The sequence below is a fragment of the Schistocerca americana genome, chromosome 1 (assembly GCF_021461395.2).
Source record: "Schistocerca americana isolate TAMUIC-IGC-003095 chromosome 1, iqSchAmer2.1, whole genome shotgun sequence".
Classification (NCBI taxonomy): domain Eukaryota; kingdom Metazoa; phylum Arthropoda; class Insecta; order Orthoptera; family Acrididae; genus Schistocerca; species Schistocerca americana.
The window spans coordinates 1,228,661,144-1,228,684,438 of record NC_060119.1 but is presented as its reverse complement, the minus strand read 5'-3'; the positions used below and the strand labels follow the sequence as shown (position 1 = coordinate 1,228,684,438).

Below are 23,295 nucleotides of genomic sequence, written 5' to 3'. Positions count from 1 at the left end.
TCTTACGATTCTTTTGAACGACAATTCGTCCGTATTACGATTCGATTCTTACGATTCTTTATTTAGAGTCGTTCAAATGAACGACTCATTCACGAATCGCCACAACTCTAGCTTGTGTGGGATGGACGTAATTTTTGGTGTGTGCTGAAAGGCAGCCATCTTGTTAGTATTTATGATTTGTACGACAAACATAGCAAGTCTTATTGTATTGTGAATAAAAAATAGTGAAAAGTATCCAAGTTTTACGAGAATTATTTAAAGCGGCGTAGCATTGTATTCCTTTGTTTCCACCGTCTTCGTGAAGGAAACCAATGCCAACTTAGGAAGATGCGCACGGTCAACAAAAAGAAGAACATCGATGGCGACTAATGAATTAATATTGTGGCAGAAGGACTAATTCTACATCTAAGGTGAGAACTCTGAATAAATCAACAATGACGTGAAATTCAAAAATATTATCAATCGGAATTGTAAATTATATTACAGGCAAATTTCACGCAGCACTGAATTTGTCCGCATTCAAGCCAGTCAATACGGTCCGTAAAAAAGACTTTCAAAAACCAGGTATTTTACCTCGACAGCAAAAATCCCAAAATTAAAATATTATCATTAATAATTTTTTAAACTATTTTATTTCGCTGCACACTTTTTCAGTGCCGAATGGGAACTGCCACACTTTTGTACTTGTGTACCTGTTCGCACAATAAGAAATTAGGCAAATAATTTTAAGACTGAAAAAGAAAATATCTCCAGGATTGGACGGGATCTTTGCCGAAGTAATACAAGCCTTTTCTTACCAATTACATAGATACACTTGTGCCATCTGTACAATGAGTGACTCTAGCAAGGAAGAGTCCCTGCACCATAGAAGAACGCTGAAGTGGTAAAAATTAGTAAAGGGCAAGATAACGATCCAGTGATACCCAAATCCTACAGACCAGTTTGTCTTTTGAATTACCTCAGCAAGATATTTCAAAAACTATTATCCAAAAGATTGCAACATCACAGACTGCTACATGGGATGAGCCCTCATCAGTACAGTTTAGAAGTGGCAAGTCAACTGAAGACACAGTTAATAAGGCGATCTCTCCAGCAACAGATAATCATTCTACGTACGCTCTAGTGATGATAACTGCTATTGCTGGCGCTTTCCATAACCTATGGTGGCCATCTTTCTTTGATAGTGTTAGGGATTTGGAGTGTCCAGAAACGCTGCATTACTGTTAGAGAGATCATTCCCATAGGCGAAATGCTTATTTAACATGGCCAAGAAAGGAAATAACGAAGACAGTAACAAAAGGCTATCTGCAGGGGTCAGTCCATGGTCCGAAGTTTTGTGGCACTGGAGCCCATACTACAGAAGTTACATGACAGCGGTAACACAAGCAGAGTGGTAGCATTTGCAGATGACGTGCTGTTCGTTGTAAGTGGTGACATCAGAAGAAATATAGAAGACAAATACAACTCCGTGAACTTGAGGGCTGCTGTCGAAGATTTAAATTGTCACTAGCACCTCAGAAAACAACGTACCTCCTGCTTAAAGGGAATCTATGAAGCCACATTCAAAAACAATGGCGAATTAAATCGTCATGATTGTCATTATTGGTCCCCTGTCAATCCACACTGGCACAGAACTGTTAACAATCAACACAAATGGTCGTTAATGGTCTGGTGTGGGATTTGAAACGGTTACCTGACAGGACCGTATTTTTTTGACCGAAATGTTACTGGGGAATCTTATATACAACTTCTCCGCGATGATTTGTCAGAGCTAATGGAAGATGTTGATCTAGAAACTGGGCAACGAATGTGGTTCCAACAGGACGGAGCAGCTCCCCATTATGCTAAAAATGTGTGGAACGTTTTAAATTTACGGTACCCTGGTCGGTGGATAGGACGCGGTGGACCAATTCAGTGGCCTCCTCGTTCACCAGACCTAAGATCTCCTCATTTTTTCTTGTGGTGTTATTTAAAAAATATTGTTTGTGACAGACAACCCACAACCCGAAACGATATGGAGCAACGCATTCGAAGAGCGTGTGCAGCCATACCACGGGATGTGCTGCTCAAAACTTGGACAACTTCCGCAGACGACTGACTTTATGCATTGAAGCAAATGGGGATAATTCTGAACAATTTCTTCGTGGCTAATTTCATTAATTAAGTACCCCAAATTGTGAGAGGCAAGGGGGCTCACACTAATGAAGCACCCCAACATGTGAGAGGCAAGGGGACTCACACTAATGAAGCACCCCATGAGAACATCATTCTACTGCGTCCATGTCGTTGTTCCTAGGTAACGCTAAAAGTAGGATACAGTACATTTTGTACAAAAATAGCTTAATTTGGCGTAACGAAAGAATTGGTGGTCATTTTTTACCGATTTGATGCGTCTTTCTCGGGTAATTCTAAATAAATCAGAGTTCTTCCCCAATTTTACTTTTTTCTCGATTTCGGTGCCATATGTCAATGGTTTAAAAAAATGTTTCAGACCAAACTTGATTACCTTTTTACGGAGAATCTGAATCTGCAATAAAAATGGGTGTTTCCATTTAAGATTTAAAAGCTGCCTTCCACCCCACCCAAGGGGGGGGGGGCTGGAGGTCACGTGTAGTATCGTTTGATGTCCCTCTTTGAGCTTACGAACTTGTCTTACCCACTATTTTTACCTGATGTATAGTTTTTGAGATAATCTCATCCGAAACTTCAGATGGACCACCCTATTGTAGCTTTTCAGATAGTAATCTGTAATTATGAAGAATAAATGAATAAAAAATAAATACCCTCAAGAAACTGAATAAACGACTTCAGCCACAAAAGTGCAAAAGAACTTCTCCATGGCAATGCGAGGCCTCACGTCAAGTTTGCACACTCAACAGCAGCTCACAAAACTTTGCTGGAATGTACTTCCTCACTCACTCTACAGCCTGGATTCGTACCTGTATGTGGCCCAATGAAGGATGCACTCCGCAGGATGGAGAGGTTATTGATGTAGCAAGACTTTGGTTCGACGTCGACCAGTAGAGTGGTACCATGAGATCAAACAGGCCCTCTGAGTAAGATGGTGAAAGACCGTCGCACTGAACGGAGATTATGTTGAAAAAGAGGGTTTTGTAGCTAAAAGAGTGGGGAATAAAAAAAAGTATCACATTACTTATTGAACGCCCCTAGTGTTATCTGTAAATACGCAGCCTGCACTGTGTAACAACATTAACACTACTGATTCAAATATTATTCAACTGATTTGTAAATTTCGTCTTTGTAAAGTCACCATTGATATATTCATGCAGGAGCTGGTATTGAACTTCAGGATAGTGTACTTAGGTTCAAAATGGTTCAAATGGCTCTGAGCACTATGGGACTCAACTGCTGAGGTCATTAGTCCCCTAGAACTTAGAACTAGTTAAACCTAACTAACCTAAGGACATCACAAACATCCATGCCCGAGGCAGGATTCGAACCTGCGACCGTAGCGGTCTTGCGGTTCCAGACTGCAGCGCCTTTAACCGCACGGCCACTTCGGCCGGCTAGTGTACTTAGGAACACATGATGTTCCCTCGTCGGTGTTTCAATCTAGTAATCGATTTCAGAATCACATGATGGAGTACACACTTTCATAAGCAGTTTCCGGCATTTTATACAGTTTTTGTTGTTTTGAGACATGAAGTTATATTTTGGGCAGCATTTGTAAGTATCTTGACTGCCACAGATTAACGTCCTGTATTTAGGACAGAATTTGTAAATATTTTTACTTCTACTCATTTAAGTCGAGAATAATATAGTGCAGCTATTTGGGAGATAGTGTTAATTCTTCGGTTACTGAATGTTACGGTAAGTAAAATTCTATAGATTTTTAAAACTAGTGGACAGTTAAATCGTAATTCGTCGCTCATTTACCATATTGTACGTTGGACGAAAGCACGTCTTCTGCCACAGAACTACATTTTACAATGTCATTAATGTCTTAGGAAAAGTACCTGTCTTTAAGATGGAAATTTGTGTTAGATTCCAATAGCTTCTATTACCAAACATATTTAATCTATTTTCTAAAATATTTCTACTTAATTTCGTTCCGCTTAATTGATTATTGGTGTCTAAAAGAGTAGTAATGTAACAGATAGTCTATTAAATACAGCACTGACAAGTTTCCCTCTGTTACAATACTTTTAAATGGTGGATAGAATATGTGATCCTACGTATATGACCATGCACATTTGAAGAAAACCTTAAATTTCTGGAGCAATTTCTGTAATTTCGAAAAAAGACTGCAGTATGTAAAAAGTGAATAGTGTCATTTAAAAACAGTATAGGAAGAAACGCTGAGTTGCCGAAAGTCATAGCACACCGCCTAATATCGCGCTGGACTTCCTTTTGTTCGGCTTGGTGCAGCAACTCGACGTAGCATCAACCCAACAAATCGCTGGTAGCCGCCTGCAGAAATATCGAGCGATGCTGCTTCCATAGCCGTCCATAATTACGGAAGTGTTGCCTTTTCAGGATTTTGTGAACGAACTGGCCCCTCGATAGTTCGATTGGATTTATTTCAGGCGATCTGGGTGCCCAGATCATTCGCTCGAATTATCCAGAATTTTCTTAAAACCAATCGCGAACGCCTGAGGCTCAGTGAGTGGTTCATTGTCATTCATCAAAATTTCATTGTTGCTTGGGAAGATGTAATCAATGAATGGCTACAAATGGCCTACAAATAGCCGAACATAACCATTTCCCGTCAGTGATCGGTTCAGTTGGACCAGAAGACACAGTTCATTCCATTACGCCCAACCCACACATTATGGAGCTACCACCAGCTTCTACAGTGTCTTGTTGGCGATGAATATAAAGAAACAATTAGTCTTGGTTGCAGTGTTGAAATTCTTTTATTATTTCACAGTTGTTGGCAACTCGGATCCATGGCTTCGTTGGGTCTGCACCACACTCGAACCCTCAACTCTTACCAACTTAAATCGGGACTCATCTGACGATGTCACGGTATTCCAGTCGTCCATGGTCCAATCCATATTGTCACAAGCCCGAGAGAGTCGGTGCAGCCAATGTCCTGCTGTTAGCAAAGGCATTCGCGTCGGTCGTCTCCTGCAATAGACCATCAACACCAAATTTCGCCACACTGTCGAAACGGATGTGTTGTCATATGTCCCGCATTGATTACTGAGGTTACTTCATGCAATGTTGCTTGTCTGTTAGCACTGACGACTCTACACGAAAGCTCTCGCTCGTTAACAGGCCATCGGCCACTGCGTTATTCGTGGTGCCAAGTAATGCCTGAAATTTTGTATTCTCGGCGCACTCTTGCACTGTAGATCTTGGAATATTGAATTCGAATGCGTTCAGCTCCGACAACATTCTGTTAATTCTTGTCTTGCAGCGATAATTACGTAGTAAACCTATTCACTTGACTAACCTAACTACAAACGACAACTCCGCCAATACACTGCTCTTTAATACCTTATTTATGCGATACTACCGCCGTCTCTATACGTGCATATCGCTATACCATGAGTTCTGTCACTCAGTGTATATTACGCTTCTATCATAGGTCTTGCTAGCAACGAAAATCTGAAAAGTGTTCTAATGTGCAACTCTCTCCCATTTCAGATTTTCGTTGCTAGCAAGCAAGACCTATGATAGAAGTTCAATATATATATGGTGGTCCATTGATAGTGATCGGGCCAAATATCTCACGAAATAAGCATGAAGCGAAAAAACTACAAAGAACGAAACTCGTCCAGCTTGAAGGGGGAAAGCAGATGGCGCTATGGTTGGCCCGCTAGATGGCGCTGCCATAGGTCAAACGGATGTCAACTGCGTTTTTTCTTAAATAGGAACCCTCATTTTTTATTACACATTCGTGTAATACGTAAAGAAATATGAATGTTTTAGTTGGAGCACTTTTTTCGCTTTGTGATAGATGGCGCTGTAATAGTCACAAACCCGTGTTAAAATGGACCGTTTACCAATTGCGGAAAAGGTCGATATTGCGTTGATGTATGGCTATTGTGATCAAAATGCCCAACGGGCGTGTGCTATGTATGCTGGTCGGTATCCTGGATGACATCATCCAAGTGTCCGGACCGCTCTCCGGATAGTTACGTTATTTACGGAAACAGGAAGTGCTCAGGCACATGTGAAACGTCAAACACGACCTGCAACAAATGATGATGCCCAAGTAGGTGTTTTAGCTGCTGTCGCGGCTAATCCGCACATCAGTAGCAGACAAACTGCGCGAGAATCGGGAATCTCAAAAACGTCGGTGTTGAGAATGCTACATCAACATCGACTGCACCCGTACCATATTTCTATGCACCAGGAATTGCATGGCGACGACTTTGAACGTCGTGTACAGTTCTGCCACTGGGCACAAGAGAAATTACGGGACGATGACAGATTTTTTGCACGCGTTCTATTTAGCGACGATGCGTCATTCACCAACACCGATAACGTAAACCGGCATAATATGCACTATTGGGCAACGGAAATTCCACGATGGCTGCGACAAGTGGAACATCAGCGAACTTGGCAGGTTAATGTATGGTGCCGCATTATGGGAGGAAGGATAATTGGCCCCCATTTTATCGATGGCAATCTAAATGGTGCAATGTTTGCTGATTTCCTACGTAATGTTCTACCGAAGTTACTAGAAGATGTTTCACTGCATGACAGAATGGCGATGCACTTCCAACATGATGGATGTCCGGCACATAGCTTGCGTGCGGTTGAAGCGGTATTGAATAGCATATTTCATGACAGGTGGATTGGTCGTCGAAGCACCATACCATGACCCGCAAGTTCACCGGATCTGAAGTCCCCTGATTTCTTTCTATGGGGAAAGTTGAAGGATATTTGCTATCGTGATCCACCGACAACGCCTGCGAACATGCGTCAGCACATTGTCAGTGCATGTGCTAACATTACGGAAGGTGAACTACTCGCTGTAGAGAGGAATGTCGTTACACGTATTGCCAAATGAATTGTGGTTGACGGACATCATTTTGAGCATTTATTGCATTAATGTGATATTTACAGGTAATCACTCTGTAACAGCATGCGTTCTCAGAAATGATAAGTTCACAAAGGTACATGTATCACATTGGAACAACCAAAATAAAATGTTCGTACGTACCTACGTTTTATATTTTAATTAAAAAACCTACCTGTTACCAACTGTTCGTCTAAAATTGTGAGCCATATGTTTGTGAATATTACAGCGCCATCTATCACAAAGCGAAAAAAGTGGTCCAACTAAAACATTCATATTTCTTTACGTCCTACACAAATATGTAATAAAAAATGGGGGTTCCTATTTTTTAAAAACGCAGTTGATATCCGTTTGACCTATGGGAGCGCCATCTAGAGGGCCAACTATAGCGCCGTCTGGTTTTCCCCTTCAAGCTAGACAAGTTTCATTCTTTGTTGTTTTTTCGTTTGACGCTTATTTCGTGAGATATTTGGCCCGGTCACGATTAATGGACCACCCTATACATATGGCTTGAACTTTAAACTACACTCCGCACAGACAGTTACCACTCAACTAGCATACACTGCGTGGGAAGGGGCCATTGTGGACGAAGGATGGTAACCTTTTCCTGTAAGGTGGTCTCTCAGCTAACAACGCCATACGACTCATTTTTGTTTGCCGAATCATTCCAATCCGGTGTCAGCATGATAACATATGATAGACCATGCGTGGTACCTTCCCATTTATCACTGATCATGAAGCTTTGTGAAATGAAGTAAATTCAAGTGCTCAATTTTTATTAGTATAACTGTTATTGGCATTGCATATTTCAGTATTTCATTCGATATTGCCATTGCCGATTATTTCTTCACCAGCTGGACTAATGCCCTGTCTTTAATAAACTCGACACAGTGGTAAGATAAACTCTTTCTTGTTCACAGCGTTGGACCCCGCTCTGCCACTCTTCCGCATCCTGTCGCACGTCACTTCCATCAGCGCTGGAGATGCACAGAACGTTGACGTCATCCACACGGATGGTGGGATATATGGCATCATGGGCCCTGTGGGCACCGTGGACTTTTATCCCAACGCTGGCACTAGGAGGCAGCCGGGATGTTCACCAAAGTTGATCTTGATCAACGGTAGGTGCACCAAAGTGTGTCAGTACTACAGCAATACCTGGAAAGAAATATAAATTTTGTTTATTGTTGTTGTCCTCTTCAGTCCAAAATTTGGTTTACTACAGCTTTCCACGTTAGCCTGTCCTCAGCAAGCTTCTAAATCCCCATATAACTATTGGAGTCTAAATTCATTTGACTTCTTTACTGTACAAAAACAGACATAATGTCTGATGGGATAACAGCAATCAGTGATTTTATAATGTTACTTATAATCCGTCTTGATTGTAAATTTTTTTATTCATATGACCGGTTTCGGTTCATTCAGAACCATCTTCAGATCTGATATTTCAGTTACAGGAGTAACCCGTCCAAATCCAGCAGCTTTCGCATGTGAAATATCAGATCTGAAGACGGTTCTGAATGAACCAAAACCGGTCATATGAATAACAAAATTTACAATCAAGACGGATTATAAGTAACATTTTTTTACTGTATTCAAACTGATCACCATCTACTATTTTTATCGGCCTCCCTCCTCCTTCACACATAAATTCCCTCCATTACCATTACAACTATTCTTTGGTGGCTTAAGATGTACCCTATCAACAGATTCCTTCTTTCAGTCAAATTTTGCCAGAAATCTCTTCAGGATTCTTCTGTAACATCATCTTTGAAAAGCTTATATTATCTTTTTGTGTGAAATGTCTATTGTCCACGTTTCACTTCCACTAACGCTTCCAGAAAATACATTCTAACATTGAAATTTGTATTTGATTGTTTTTACAACTCAGTCACATGAGCATTTCACAATTCTGTAATTGGTTGCGGCCAGCCAGTGGTCATCTTCACACTAAAAGCACATGCTGCAAGCAGTTTCCATTGTCTTGTCGACAATACATCTCATTTTTTCCTAATTTAAATTTATATTCTAGATTAAAACACTTATCTTTGCCATTGCTAGTCAGCATTTTACATCCTCTTTACTTTTTGCTGTCATCTGTTGTTTTCCTATAATTACACCTGCTTAAAAGGAAATCCCTCTAACTAAAGCATCTCCTTCAGAGGAGATCGGGTATCCAAATAGAGAAGGAATTAGTATATTTCATCAAAATGTAAGAGGTATTAGAGATAAAGTTAGTGAACTGCTTATAGGTGTTCACTCTGACATTATTGGTATATCGGAGCACCGCTTAAATAATTTGACAATTCAGAGGCCTCCTTTACCAGGATAGAGATTAGCTGGCTGTTTCTCAAGGAATTCCTTGCAGAGTGGCCATGCTCGTAAAAAGCAGTATTCCATTTGATTCCATAGATGTATCACGGCACTGCACTGAACAGACGTTAGAATGTTGTGCAGGGGCAGTAGAATTTAGTGAAACTAAAGTTCTCATTGTTGTTTATGGGTCCCCTAACACTGATTTCAGATCATTTCTGCTCAAGTTAGAGAGGGTTCTTGGTTCATTTTATAGGAAGTACCAAAAATTAATTACATTTGGTGACTTCAATACTAATTTTGTATATGATTGTGCAAGAAAAAGGATGTTGGTAGAGCTCCTAAACTTACATGATCTGATGCAGACTGTTTTTTTTTCCAACAAGGGTGCAGGGGAACAGTAGCACACCCATAGACAATATTTTTATTCATTCTTCATTATTATATGGGCATTCCGTTAGTAAAAGGTTGAATGGCCTTTCAGACCATGATGCACAAATTTTGACACTAAAAGGCTTTTGTACTCAAACGAATGTCATATATAATTAGAAACTATGTAGAAAGCTAATCCAATGGCAATAGAGAGTTTTTTAAACCTCGTTAAGGAACAAGAGTTCTTTTTCCATATGTGTTGTTGTTGGTATTTATGTCAAGTTGGAGTTAGTATTATTCTGCCTGCTTCACAACTAGAAAATTATGTACGCCATTTACTTATTTATGCTATTTCTCGCAGTTATTTTGCCCAAGAAGCTGTTTTTATACCAAAAGACACTACCATCACACAATTATCCTGATATACAATTGTATAATCAATAATGTGTTTTACTTTTGTGAAACTGCAGTGCTGAGGAGATTCTCGTAATTCTCGTTAAGTGGGGATCAAAAAAATTTACCGAAATCACGTTGTATGAATATGGTTCAATGGTTCAATATTAGTAAAACGGACTACTATTACTGCTTAAAAAGAAGAACCGCTAATCGAGAGAAATCTCCTACGTTTACATTTATTGTTATTATTTGTCAAAATTAGCAAATATTAAAATATTCATTACTACTCTGGGCCGTTATCATTTAGAACAATGGCGTTGACCTCTGCACCAATGTTCCCCTATAAAATTTGCATAAATCATTCAAGCCACTCGCGTCTTGAGTATAGGATCTGTTACAGTAAAATTTTAGCGACACTTTTAAGTAATATTTGATTATATTCAGGCTAAATATTACATGAAATCACACGTTTTTGTGCCTCGTCACAAAATGGTTTCGTACACAGCCAAGAAACAAAAGGGAAGTGTTCGTGATCCTTTATCAAAAGGATCAGATATTATAATAACAATCACAGATTATATTAGTTGATTACATAGTCTATTCGATTTTTCTGCGATAATATTTATTCCGTTACGACGCCAGTTCTGTTAAATTTGCGAAATTCTTCAATATTATTTTTTCACGTTATGTGGCGTCGCGCCACATGGGTCCCGTAGTGAGGGTGTACCCAAATATTTTTAACGTTGGGTCTCACTCACTACCAGACCCGATCACTTCACATGATTTTTAAAGTATTCAGTCACACTTGTCACTGCGCTTTAACTTAACATCTACAGTATTTGTTTACAATGTGTTTTCAGCTTTACTATTATTTTGTTAGGGCTTGTTTCTAACTTACTCTTTGCCTTGTGTCTGCCATTTCGGAATAATCTATGACGCGATAAAAGGCTTACACTCCACAATTCGGGTTACACTCATATGGAGAAAAACGGGTCGAAAACAACCCCGCCCAGAGTCTTCGAATTGTTTACTTTCCTGTGATATTTAATCATTTTTCGAATGATAGACATTTAAAGATACATATATACAAATATGATAAAACAATATTTACATCAACACACAAGAAAAAATAGTTCATTTAGAAGTTAGTTAAAATGCAAATTATTTTAGAAAGTTTTTCATATTTGCTGGTTAAGAATGTCCGTAACATGTTTTGTTACGTAAGGTTCAAGTCTGTAACAAGTTATACTAGTTTCACATATAATGCAAAAGTCTTTGTCAGTTTAGCAATATTGCTTTAACACATCAAGCTCATTGGACTTTACACTCATGAGCAAAATGTTCCATGTTTTCTAAAGTGTTCTTGACAAATCGTCGCGACGGCTGTTGACGACGATGTCGGCGAGTATTCAACGTAGAGCACCGGCATAAGCAGGAACAAGGCGCTCGGAAAGCAGGTTCGCTGCCCGTGTATGACTTCAGCGAACAAGCGAGCGTCGCCCGGCGCGATCATCTGACCGGCCCAGTACTGCTGCGCGCCCGCTCGCCACTCGAGCGACGTGAAAAGTAACCCTCCGAGCATTATATTTCTCACCAATAGTACTACAAAATACACTGGCTGTAAGGGAAAAGTTATTAGGACATACGCTCTACAGTCACGCGTGTTTTGTAAGTGTCTGTAGTGCGTTGGTCGAGAACAGACAATAACAGTACTTCACTTGGGATTTTGGCTTTTTCAGGTCACTCTCACTTTACGTAAGTAGTGTTCGTACCACACGTGTTCACTATGGTTTTCCCGCACGTCACTCTGGTGGGCATCCATACAAGTTCTATCGTTGTGACACTTCCACACTGTTCCGCTAACACTTGTGCCGCTGAAAGGGTTCACTTGTGATTTTAGCTCGCGGCTGGCTGTTTCTTAACCACACAGTTTTATTCGCGATGTATAGGTTCACTGTCATGCAATAAACACAACTGTTTCTTCTTATGCACAGTTAAGTGAAGCTATAACAACCTTATAGCACTTTACTTATTACAGTTCTGCCCTATGTGACGGGCATTTCCGTTTACTTCATTACTGCTGCTCTATGGTACAGTTTGTCAGTGTTTTGTCTAGCTATAACACGTACAGTCTGTTTCACTCTTACTTTGTTTAAAGTTCGTACCGTGTGATCGGCTTCTTTCCTCATGTCACTGAGTGTCCGGAAAAGTACTTCACATTAAAGGCACATTGAGCACAATTTTATCCTTTTCCTTAAAAGTATATACCTAAATACATGTACAATCGATGTTAAATTTTTCGTCGGTTTTACCGACAGTGATTTAATCAGTACTATGGTTTGTCTATTACAAAATTATCACGTTCTTTGCCAAATCCTCTTATTCATGAAGTGTCGGCCATTTGCCCACTCTGATATCGTGAGTTCAGTAAATTTTGTACATAATATCATTCAACACAGAATCATTCGCTTAACGTAGATTGCGCGCTTATTGCTGCCTTGGATGTGAGAGTGCAACCACAAGTACTTCTAGCTGGTATTCGCGCTAAGGCCATAAAGCTGTACTGTAGTTGAAATGAGAAATACAAACGATTCAATGAGGACAAATTTTCGGGCGCACGCACTGTGCTCACAGTTAGTATGTCACTTAAGGACACGTACGTCCGATTCATTTGCTAATATGTTAGTTCATGTACATACATGATGCCCACATTCAATTCAACTCACTCAGAAATACACATACTTACACACTAAACAACACAAGAAAATGTGTGCACAAAAATGAACAACGCACACATAAATCACAAAAAGTCATATTCAAACTAACCTAAATTTGTTCAAAGTATGCTTACTTATCAAGTACGAATCTATTTACAGTTTTTCACCGACCAGGGGATGGAATAGGTGGCGCGGCAGAGCGTATCGCGTGTTCGGGCTTGCGTATTGTACTCACACCATGTGATTATACCGGGTCTTTCGGCAAATACCTCGACAAATTGGTTAAGCAACTGTGTCAGTTCACTTTGTTGCTGGTCAAAAAATTATTCCATCTTTATTCTTTTAAACTCTGTTGACTGAACAGCAGAGCATTGCTCCACTGCCTATCTACCGTCAGTCCACTGGGACGATGGAATGAAATGACAATAAACAGAAAAACATCAGTTTCTCATTGATAAATCACATTTGAACATTCTTGTTTGTGAGAAGACCGTGTTGAATCGAATTTTTTATATTGCTGTTTGTGGGAAGACCATGTTATGCCTCGTGTAAGGAGAAACGTCTCCCACGACATGTCACACACTGGTTCTGGCAGCACCGACGCCTATCGAGACTGCAGTTTATCATTCTATCATATTATTGCTCGTGTTGGTCAAGGTCCAATGACTGTCATGCAAATATGGAACTGATGGATCCAGGAAGGCCATACTAGAAGCCAGGGGTGACCAAGATTTTGGCTCGTGGGCCATGCCCTGGCATGAGTGCCATAGCGCTCGGCCCCGCTGCACGTTTCCCCCGCCATCTCCCCATGCTGTCTGAGCACTTGGAGAGGGCAGAGGGGAGAATTGCAGTGCACTCTCATTGCATACAACTTGGATTTGTATTTCACATCCGACAATATAGATCACAAACAAAACAAATTTGCGGTATTAGTTATTTTTGGCGCGCCGAAGACATAAGACGCGGGTTGAACAACAGATAATGATACTGTATGTTTCCTGTAGTTGCTGTGATTGTTTCCTGTCAGTGCGATGAAGACTGGAAAAGAGCGGGTTTTTATCTGTAATGTCTATGGAGACTGGTGCGCTCTCGTATCGATAAGTTGGTAGTAACGCCACAGTCTAATATAACAGTCGCGACACTTCGCCTCGATTTTGTTGCCTACAGCGCCAGCAGCGCCCCAAGCGGCTGGTAGGTTACACTGTGAGTTCGGCGCGATCGTGAAGGAGAATAGTGGTTGTTTATTTTGATTTTTACAATGGCTTTTACTGGCGGGAGCGTTTGTAGCGCAATAAATTGCACCAACAACAGAAAGAAGACACCAAAGCTGTCTTTTTTTAGGTTTCCTAAGGATCCTGAGAGGTATAACCATCATGTTACTAAACTGTATCGTCAGGATTCACTTGCAAACTATATGTGTATAAATGATGAATGTTTCGTTTTAGGAGCAGAAAATGGCTTGTTAATAGCAGGCGAGAAGACCTCATGAAGAAAGACCCAGTGTACCTGTATAGTAATATTAGGTTTTGTTCGCTACATTTCGAACAAAACCAGTTCATGAACGCAGACAACAACAAACTCGTGTGGAATGCAGTACCCACCCTGTTTGACATTCCAAATAAGCCACCTCAGCTGACGATGAAGAGGAAACTGCCACAAAGATTCGACAGTCAATCTAAAGCAGTAAAACAGTCCTATGACACAGAAGCAGCTGGTTCAGCTCACCATGTATCAGTGCCAGATTCGTGTGAATCGTCAACACAGACCTGCTTTGACGATGAAGTGGTTAGATTAAGTGCAGCTGTTCGTGTCTTGCAAAAGCGTGTGAAGTGTCAGAATGTGCAAATCGCTAGACTTCGAGCGAAACTATTACGGGACAAGGAAAGTGCCTACAGACAGCGACAGAAATTGTATCAGAAGGAGCAAGTGAACAAGGACAAGCGAATGTTAAAGACTATAGGATCCCGATATTTAAAAAAAGATGCCCTTGACTTGTTGTTAAGCCAGATTAGCATGCCATTGAAAGAGAAACGAGCTGCAAGATGGAAAGACGAAAATAAGCTGTTTGCTCTAAATTTACTATATTACAGCACTCAGGCATACAGGTTTTTATCAGAATGTTTTATGCTTCCATCAGTGCGTACACTACAAAGGTATGTGGAAGGCATACAAATAAAATGTGGGATAAGTGACAATATATTCCATCTTTTAAAGCAAAAGGTGCAACATTTTTCTGATAATGATAAACTTGTGAATATGTCATTGGATGAAATGTCGCTAATGGCAAATTTGACATATGACAGCACTTCTGACACTGTTATTGGTTTTGAGGACTTGGGGTTTACACGCACAGCTAAAATTGCCAACAGTGTGTTGGTGATAATGATTAATGGCATTTTTTCATGTTTCAAACAACCATTGCTTTACTGTTTTTGTAAAGGAACAGTGGGAGCTATTCATTTGACTGCTATATTTTATGAAGTAGTCAAAAGACTTAAGGAAAGTGGCTTGGTTGTGAAGACCTGTGTGACTGATCAGGGTTCAAATTTTGTGGACTGGAGAAAGAGACTGGGAATTACACAAGACAATCCAAGTTTGGTATATGAGGAGCAGAAGATCTATTTCTTCTATGACACCCCACATTTGTTTAAGAGCATCAGAAACAACCTATTTAGGTATGACATAATTCATACATCAAATGATGGTTTGGTTGGTACTGCTTCTTGGAAGGACATTTCTCAGCTCTATTCAAATGACTTGCACAGGAAATACAAGTTAGCTCCCAAGCTGACTAAAAAAGCTGTCGAACTGCCAGCTTTTTCAAAAATGAAAGTGGGTACTGCAGTTCGTGTGTTAAGCCATACAGTGGCAGCTGGTATTGACACACTTGTGTTTTGTGGTAGTATGCCATTATCTGCAACTGGCACTTCAGACTTTTGTCAGAAAGTTAATGACATTTTTGATATCTTTAATACATACAGTGTGAAAGGGCCTGTGCATCTAAGGAACTGTATTAGGAGTGATTCAGAGCATCTGGATGTTCTACATGTGATGAAGCCATGGATTCACTCTTGGAAATTTGTAGGCTCTGATGGAAAAGATTACTCCCTGAGGATAAAATGTGTAAAGGGGCTTCTAAGCAATATATGTGCTTTGGAAATGCTTGCTGCCGAGGTACTGACTGGAACAAAATTGTACTTATTCTCACGTAAAATTAACCAAGACACATTGGAAAACTTTTTTTCAACTATAAGGCAGAGAGGTGGTTTTTGCAGCAACCCATCTCCAAGGCAGTTTTGTGCTGCATTTAACAACTGTACACTAAGCAAACTGATAAATTCTTCTAATGTGGCAAGCAGTAATTGTGAAGGAATTGACTGGGGTCAGGCAATACTGGACATGAAATCTGCTCAAACATTAAAGGTCTCACAGTTGTTATGCAGTAGTGATACAAGTTCTGCAACAAAGCTACCAAATGTGGAAGTTCCAGCAGACCTTGGAGAACAAAACAGTATGAGATATGTGTTTGGTTACATCTTGAAGAAACTTTTTTCTTTACATAATTGTGTCAAGTGCAGGAATCTACTTGTAGACAACAGCCAGGACTTAGATGCAAATGACAAATTTTATTGCCATTTCAAAAGTTACGAAGACAATTTTGGAAGCTTGGTTATTTGCAGTGAAAATATTTGTTTATTTTTTAGGGATTGTGAAAATCAGATGGCTTCAGTTTTTGATGAACATTCTCACAAGAAAAACTGTGGTGAATTATATGTGAACTTGTTGATGGCTGTCCCAAGTTTTCCTCCTGGATGTTGTGAAGAAACTAAGCTGCTGTTAATCAAGTTATTTGTTAAAGTGAGACTCGTTTACAGGCTGAAATATTGGAATCAAGACGTAGTTTCTAACAACAAGAAAGCAAATAAGAAACTGAAGAAGTTGGCTCATTTGGGCTGCTGATTTCTTTGGTATGTATTTCGTTCACTTCTGTTGTTAGTCACTTAATTTCCCTTGCTTCTTTCGTGTGATGACATTATTTTGTCAGCACCTTCTTCACTGACAGAGTGTTTGAAAATTATACAAATATTTGGTTTTTCGTGAAATGTAGTGTAATCAGCTCATTACAGTGTTTTCAGCATATTCTTCCCACTATTTGGCAGTTGCTTGTCCCACTTAGAATAATAAAAAGATGAAGGTCGTACTTGTGGCAACAGGCGAAAATGACAAACAAACGCAGTAGGCCTACAGAACGATAAACGAGCTGTCGATCGTTTTTGCAAGTAGAGGTACATGTCTGTGCTTCTGACATGTGAATCTGTGTGTTTATATTCTTTTGATATGAACGTGGTAAGCTGCAATTCTGTCCAATGTCACAAGTGTTTCTTCACGAATGTGTTGTAGCTTGCCACTCTATTCATGATTTTTGTCCGTGCTGGCGCTTATTTTAGAATCATTTTTAGAAACATATATGCCTTCTGATACCACACAAACCCTTGGAGGCAAGAAAATAACTCAAATAATGCGGAAATTACGTAGGAAATGGATGTAAACAAACATTATGCTTACGACGCGTCTGACGTTCACCTTATCTACCGCTTGGAGCGCTAGTGTCGCTCCATCTGTCAAACGGCAACAACTTTTACAGCAGTGAGTGTCGCGACTGTTATATTAGACTGTGGTAACGCTATGTTTTGTGACCCGTCTTTGCATTTGCGTGCCAAACAATGGGGTGCAACAAAATTCTGTGTTGCTTCAGACCGTACAGTCTCTGAAACTTACGAAACTCTGCACCAAGCTTCGACCATAGATACTAGTAGACTGGCCTTGCTGTGCAGAAGCTATAGGGCTGGTGTGGCTCCAACATAAACCACGTGACTGTTGGCAAAACGTGGCGGGATTTCAAATGAGCAGTCTGCCATCCTGTGTTTGTATCGTATTTTACCCACATTTCTCAATTGACTGCCAAACGCTTCCAACAAAAATTACTTTTTTATTTGCGAAAAATTATGTCAGAACTACATTTGACCTGGATTTGTCCACAGTAACATTTATAAAATCTAAAAAATTATTCGAAGGCCCCTCTGGTGGGCAGTGGGACTAAATTACTATAAACTATCAGTTAAAGTAAAACGTCGTTAAAATTCATTTAAACAATAAGAGCGGGCTCGTGTCAAAACTTTAAATATTGGATTCGCCGCGTTTTGAGCTCTAGTCACTTATGAAAGAAAATGGGATATGGGAATTATGTCAACTATAGGTCCCAAAATTGTCGACTTTAGGAGCAGGTCCAATTTAGAGTATCAATTTTAGGTGCACTTCAAAGGTTCAGTTCCTACTATTTTTACAAAAGTTTAAACTATCAGTTTAAAAAAATGATATTTTAGATGAAAGGTGAGACTCTGAAGTTTCAGAAAAAAATTTTGGAACCTACATTTATTTAATAGTATTAGAAGGTAAAAAAAAAGCTCTTCATATGTCGACTATAGGTGCTCTTACCTTATTATAATCTCACTTGTATATACAAAAAGGCGCCTATGTGCAGATGGCTTAAAGTTTTTCCGTTTCAGGGCCTGTATCCAAAGCTGTCTTCGGTTTTCATCCTTAGGGAACCTATGAGTAGGAACAAGAAACACTTATACTTACTTCTGTAACCGAATTATCACAGATACTTTCCAAAATGTAATATGAGTCTGACTTTACAGGCATCACTTTCAACACTTTAATTTACGTGATACTCTATTTCAAGTGTAAAAAACATATAAAAGTCACTTCAGAAGATTTCAATAAACGCATCTGCATTATCATAGAAACACACGTGAAATGTAATGCCATTTCCCCCGACAAAACGCTGAGTACAGCCATAAGCGCAACACGAAACAGCCATGTTTTGGCAACATTCACGTGACTTTAGCCCAGAGATGTTGGAGCCACGAAAATGACGTCAGGGCCAGTCTATTATATTTATGGCCGAAGGCACCAAGCCTTAGGTGAAGATGCACTGCTTAGTGTAACAATGTTCGGTTGGTTCAATGACTTCGAAGAAGACCGACTTGTGACTGTTAAACAAAGTGGACCTAATGTTTCGGCTTCCACTGTGACCGAAGTCATCAACACAGCTGCTGTGATTGTTCGTTAGAGTCGGCGGATAACATTACACAACGTCAGTCAAGTGTTGAGGTTTTCATACGAGACTTTTATGATAATGCCTGGTCACCTCCTTACGACCCGTGTTTCCACCAGCTTTGTGTCACGTCTGTCAGTTCGCGAAAAAAGGATGTGCAAATGCAGACAAGCCGTGAGGTGCTGCGTCTCTTTGTTGATGGAGGGGATAGTTTCTGCGATCGATTATCACCGGTGATGAGTCACGGCTGCGTCATCATCATCCTGAAGGTTCTCCAACACTAAAAAGGCCAAAGTTGTTCCATCTGCAGAAAATTGATGGTAACCACATTTTTTGACTGTCATGGAATGATTTACCAGCATGCAGTTCCCACCGACACTACTGCTGCAACAGCAGACTACTCGTCACTATTGGTTAAACTGAGAGAGCACATTGTAAGGAAACGACCAGAACTTTCTCAAACTGGGTGCCAACTTCATCATGGCAATGTGTGCCCCCATGTCACAAATCAAGTCATGCAGTTTCTGGCTCAGTTCAACACTACCTGAGTACTGCATTTGCCTTATAATCCTAGTATTGCACCTTGCGATTTTTTTTATTCCCATCATTAAATTCAAAGCTTTGGGGCATTCGAGTTGAGCACTCTGAAGAAAACCGAGATGGCTCTCAAGGATCTGACAAAGGGTCAACCGCGCCATATTTTCGACTGGCAGAGACACTATAAAAACTGCATTCAGGCACGAGGGGAGTGGTCTGAGAAGATCACGTAAACATTGAAACAGAGTAATGAACATCTGCGGGGAAAATCAGTCTCATTCCTTACTGATCAGCCCACATACAATTTTTATGTGGTACAAACTGACGCTATACGGACAGACACAGGGAGTTTCATATATTTTCGCACTCAGTTCGCCACGTAATAGTGACTTATTTAGTTTCTCAATCGAAAGAAGGCCTTTCACACGAGTATGTCGATGGATATGTTGTAGCGCTTCTGTAGCCTCATTATGGAGACGTGGAAACTCTATCTGGAGAAAGCAATTATAACGTAAAAGGATTTTTTATTAAAACGGGAATTACCCCGCAGGTCAATCAGTTACGTCTGCACATGCACCGCGGATCTTTCAACTGAAACGGAAAATGGTCTCGGAAACAGATGTAAGATTGGCAGTATCCTCAAAACATTTAGAAAACTATCCTTCCAATTCCTTCAAGGGCACATTAACGTATGTGAGCTTAGAGAACTGGATTGTGTTTGTCGGAATGTATCCCATCTATAATGAGATTTTCTTCATAAATGCATCTCCATCAAATGAAAAAAGTTTTTTTCTCACTTCGCAGTGTCTTACTGGGGGCAGTGCCCAATCAAGTCCACTTAAAATGTGACGTCTCCAATCCATTCAGGATGTTCGAATTTACGCTCCTGCACTCCTTCATAAATTCAACAACAGCGAGTTTTAAATCGAAAAACACTTCTAGGCATGCCCTTGACTTAACCAACGTACTGTTTAGTAATATATATAAACTCTTCATACTCTTCGTTAAGGGGACCTCACCGTGGTTCAGGTCGAAAAAAATCGATTTTCGGTTTTCATCATATTTCGATAGATTAAGGTTTTATTCAAGTACTCTTAAAAGGAATTTGCTGAAAAAAAATTTTCGAGCATTTAAAGAGCATTTTCCTACCATGTGTGTTTATGTGCCACGCCCACTTTTCTGTCACCAACTTTTCTGCATATATTTTAGATCTTTATATCCCCTACATTACACGTTAGGGATATTTTTTAACTCCAGAGTATGTTGGCTATCCTTGGAATGCAACGGTCGGTATTCTTTTGTTTCTGCTGTTTGTAAACAACAAGCTTTCAAACACACGGTTAGTTTTGTTCAAGTGTGATTGCCAGTACGTGTTATACTTACATTTGCAGTGTTTGTTTACTTGTGGTTTGTTGTGTTTATTGAAGATGACGAAACATAAAGGCATTTTCAAGAAACGACAATTTAGAGGAAATCTTTCTGTGCAAGAGGTTATGTCGCCTGGCAACGATGTTTCTAATTGTAATTCTTCAACAAGTGCATCATCAAAGAAGGTCTCACCATTTCAAGAGAGTTACAACGAATTTACTGTAAGTGACAAGGGGTGCAGTAACATTATTAAAAATTTGAGAATATTATCAGATGTAATTTCTAAATTTGTACAATGTAGACAGTGTGGTGAGTCACAGAGTGTGAAAATTTGTGAGAGTGCCAGTGGGAGAAAAGGCCTCGCGACTGCTTTGGATTTAATTTGCACTAAATGCTCAGCTGTGATTTCATTTATGAGTTCTTCAAAACCAGATGCAATGGCCCTTATGCAATCAATACTAGATTAGATTCTTCAGTTTCTCCCGGCGTATTTGTTGCTCGAACAGCCCACGGGTATACTGCCGGTTCATAGTCTCCAACGGGCAACAGTTCGTTTCGTCAGCGCACCTGACGATGGCGACATGTCTGATCGCCGAAATATTTTGCCTGTTGGACACTATGAACCAGCAGTATACCCGTGGACTGTTCGAGCAATACTATATTAGTTTATGCCTTACACTCCATTGAAAAGGTCATGGCTGCAGGGAGAACATTTTGTTCAGTGATGAACTTACATCAACCACCAAATAAATTTGAAAGATTGACTGCAATATTAGAAAAATCTGTATGTGAGGACAGTGAGGAAAGCATGAAACTGGCTGTTAGGGAAGCAGTGGAAGAGAATGATGGATGTTCAGATATTGCAGTTGCACTTGATAGAAGTTGCCAGAAAAGAGGACGTACTTCTCTGAATGGATTAGTGACTGCCACGAGTGTAGACACTGGTAAATTGGTAGATGTGGAGATAATGTGTAAATATTGCAAATGTTGTAAAGTCAATGAACATAAAGAACACAACTGTGTGGATAATTTTAGAGGAACAAGTGGTGGAATGGAAGTTCATGGAGTACAACAAATATTTCATCACTCCGTAGAAACAAGAGGCGTACGGTACACCAAATATTTGGGCGATGGTGACAGTAAGGCATACAACAATGTGGTGAACTCTAAGCCATATTGAGATGCCATTATTAGCAAAATAGAATGTGTAGGCCGTGTTCAAAAACGTTTGGGAACAAGGCTGAGGAAACTAACTGTTGATATGAGAGGAAAAAAATTAGAAGATGGAAAATTGTTGACCGGACAGGGTCGGTTAACTAAAACTGAAATAGAAAACTTGCAGGTATACTATGGGCGTGCAATTAGGAGAAATAAGGAAAATCTGGAGGCAATGAAGAGAGATGTTTGGGCCATATTCTTCCATAAGTCCTCTACTGATGATAAGCCATGTCACGGATTGTGTCCATCAGGAGAAAATTCGTGGTGCAAATACAACAAGGCTCAGGCAAATGGAGAATCTTATTCTCACCAGCATTCTCTTCCTTCTGCTATTATTACACCAATTAAACCTATTTTCAGAGACTTGGCTCATTCTGACCTTCTAAGAAAATGTCTGCATAGGCAGACACAGAACCCAAATCAATGTGTCAACAGCATAATTTGGAACCACCTTCCTAAAACTGTATTTGTAGGCATACATCCAATGAAACTAGGCGTTCATGATGCTGTCATTACATTCAGTTGCGGTAATATTGGAAAGTGTTGGATACTCAAAAAGTTGGGAATTAATCCTGGTGAAAATATGATCATTGCGATAAAATGAGGATAGCCGATGCAGACAGGTCTGCATCTAATATGGCCAAGAAAGCAAACATCCAGGAAGGTGAAAAAGAAGCTGGAAGACTGGCTAGAAGCCAAAGAAGGGTCATCACATGCAGCAGGACAGTTTTAATTAACTGTAAGCAACAAATTTCAAAAGTTTTTCTTTAAAGTCAATTTACTGCAAACTAAAATTTTCAGGACATATGCCCCATTATATCAGAAACTATCACAGATAAATGAATGAAATTTTCAGAGACTCTGCATAACATAAAAAGCCACCTCTGATGCTACATTCATTAATATTCCCCCATTAGGAAGTTCACAAAAAAATATTTTCTGCAGAAGAAACTTAATATTTTTTGTTAATAAATTTTAAAAAGGTATTTCTTAAAAATTATAAAATGAATAAAGTAGATTTTAGTACAGTTGACTCTAATAGCATCATGTAACATACAGTAAAAATATTAAGGTCCTGCATCAAAATTTTTTTTTCAGAAATGGGTCAAATACTTGCCGAAATTAACATGGGTTAGATAGGCAGGGTGTGGTCTCCTTAAGTTCCATCGATATTATTGCAACTAACAGTGCAATAATGTGAGCGACTTCAGAAATTTTACTAGTCGTACCATCAATTTCCTCACGTGCTGCTTGCCCAC

At 39.8% G+C, this 23,295-nt stretch overlaps 1 protein-coding gene across 2 annotated transcripts in view; it reads left to right on the top strand.

Annotated features, from left to right (window-relative positions):
- Positions 1 to 23,295, top strand: part of LOC124608031 (pancreatic triacylglycerol lipase-like) — a 93,909-nt gene that overhangs the window by 37,351 nt on the left and 33,263 nt on the right. For both annotated transcript variants that reach the window (XM_047140084.1, XM_047139994.1), the window contains exon 5: positions 7,915 to 8,115. In XM_047140084.1, coding sequence (XP_046996040.1) covers positions 7,915 to 8,115 — 201 coding nt within the window. The remainder of the gene's footprint in view (positions 1 to 7,914; positions 8,116 to 23,295) is intronic.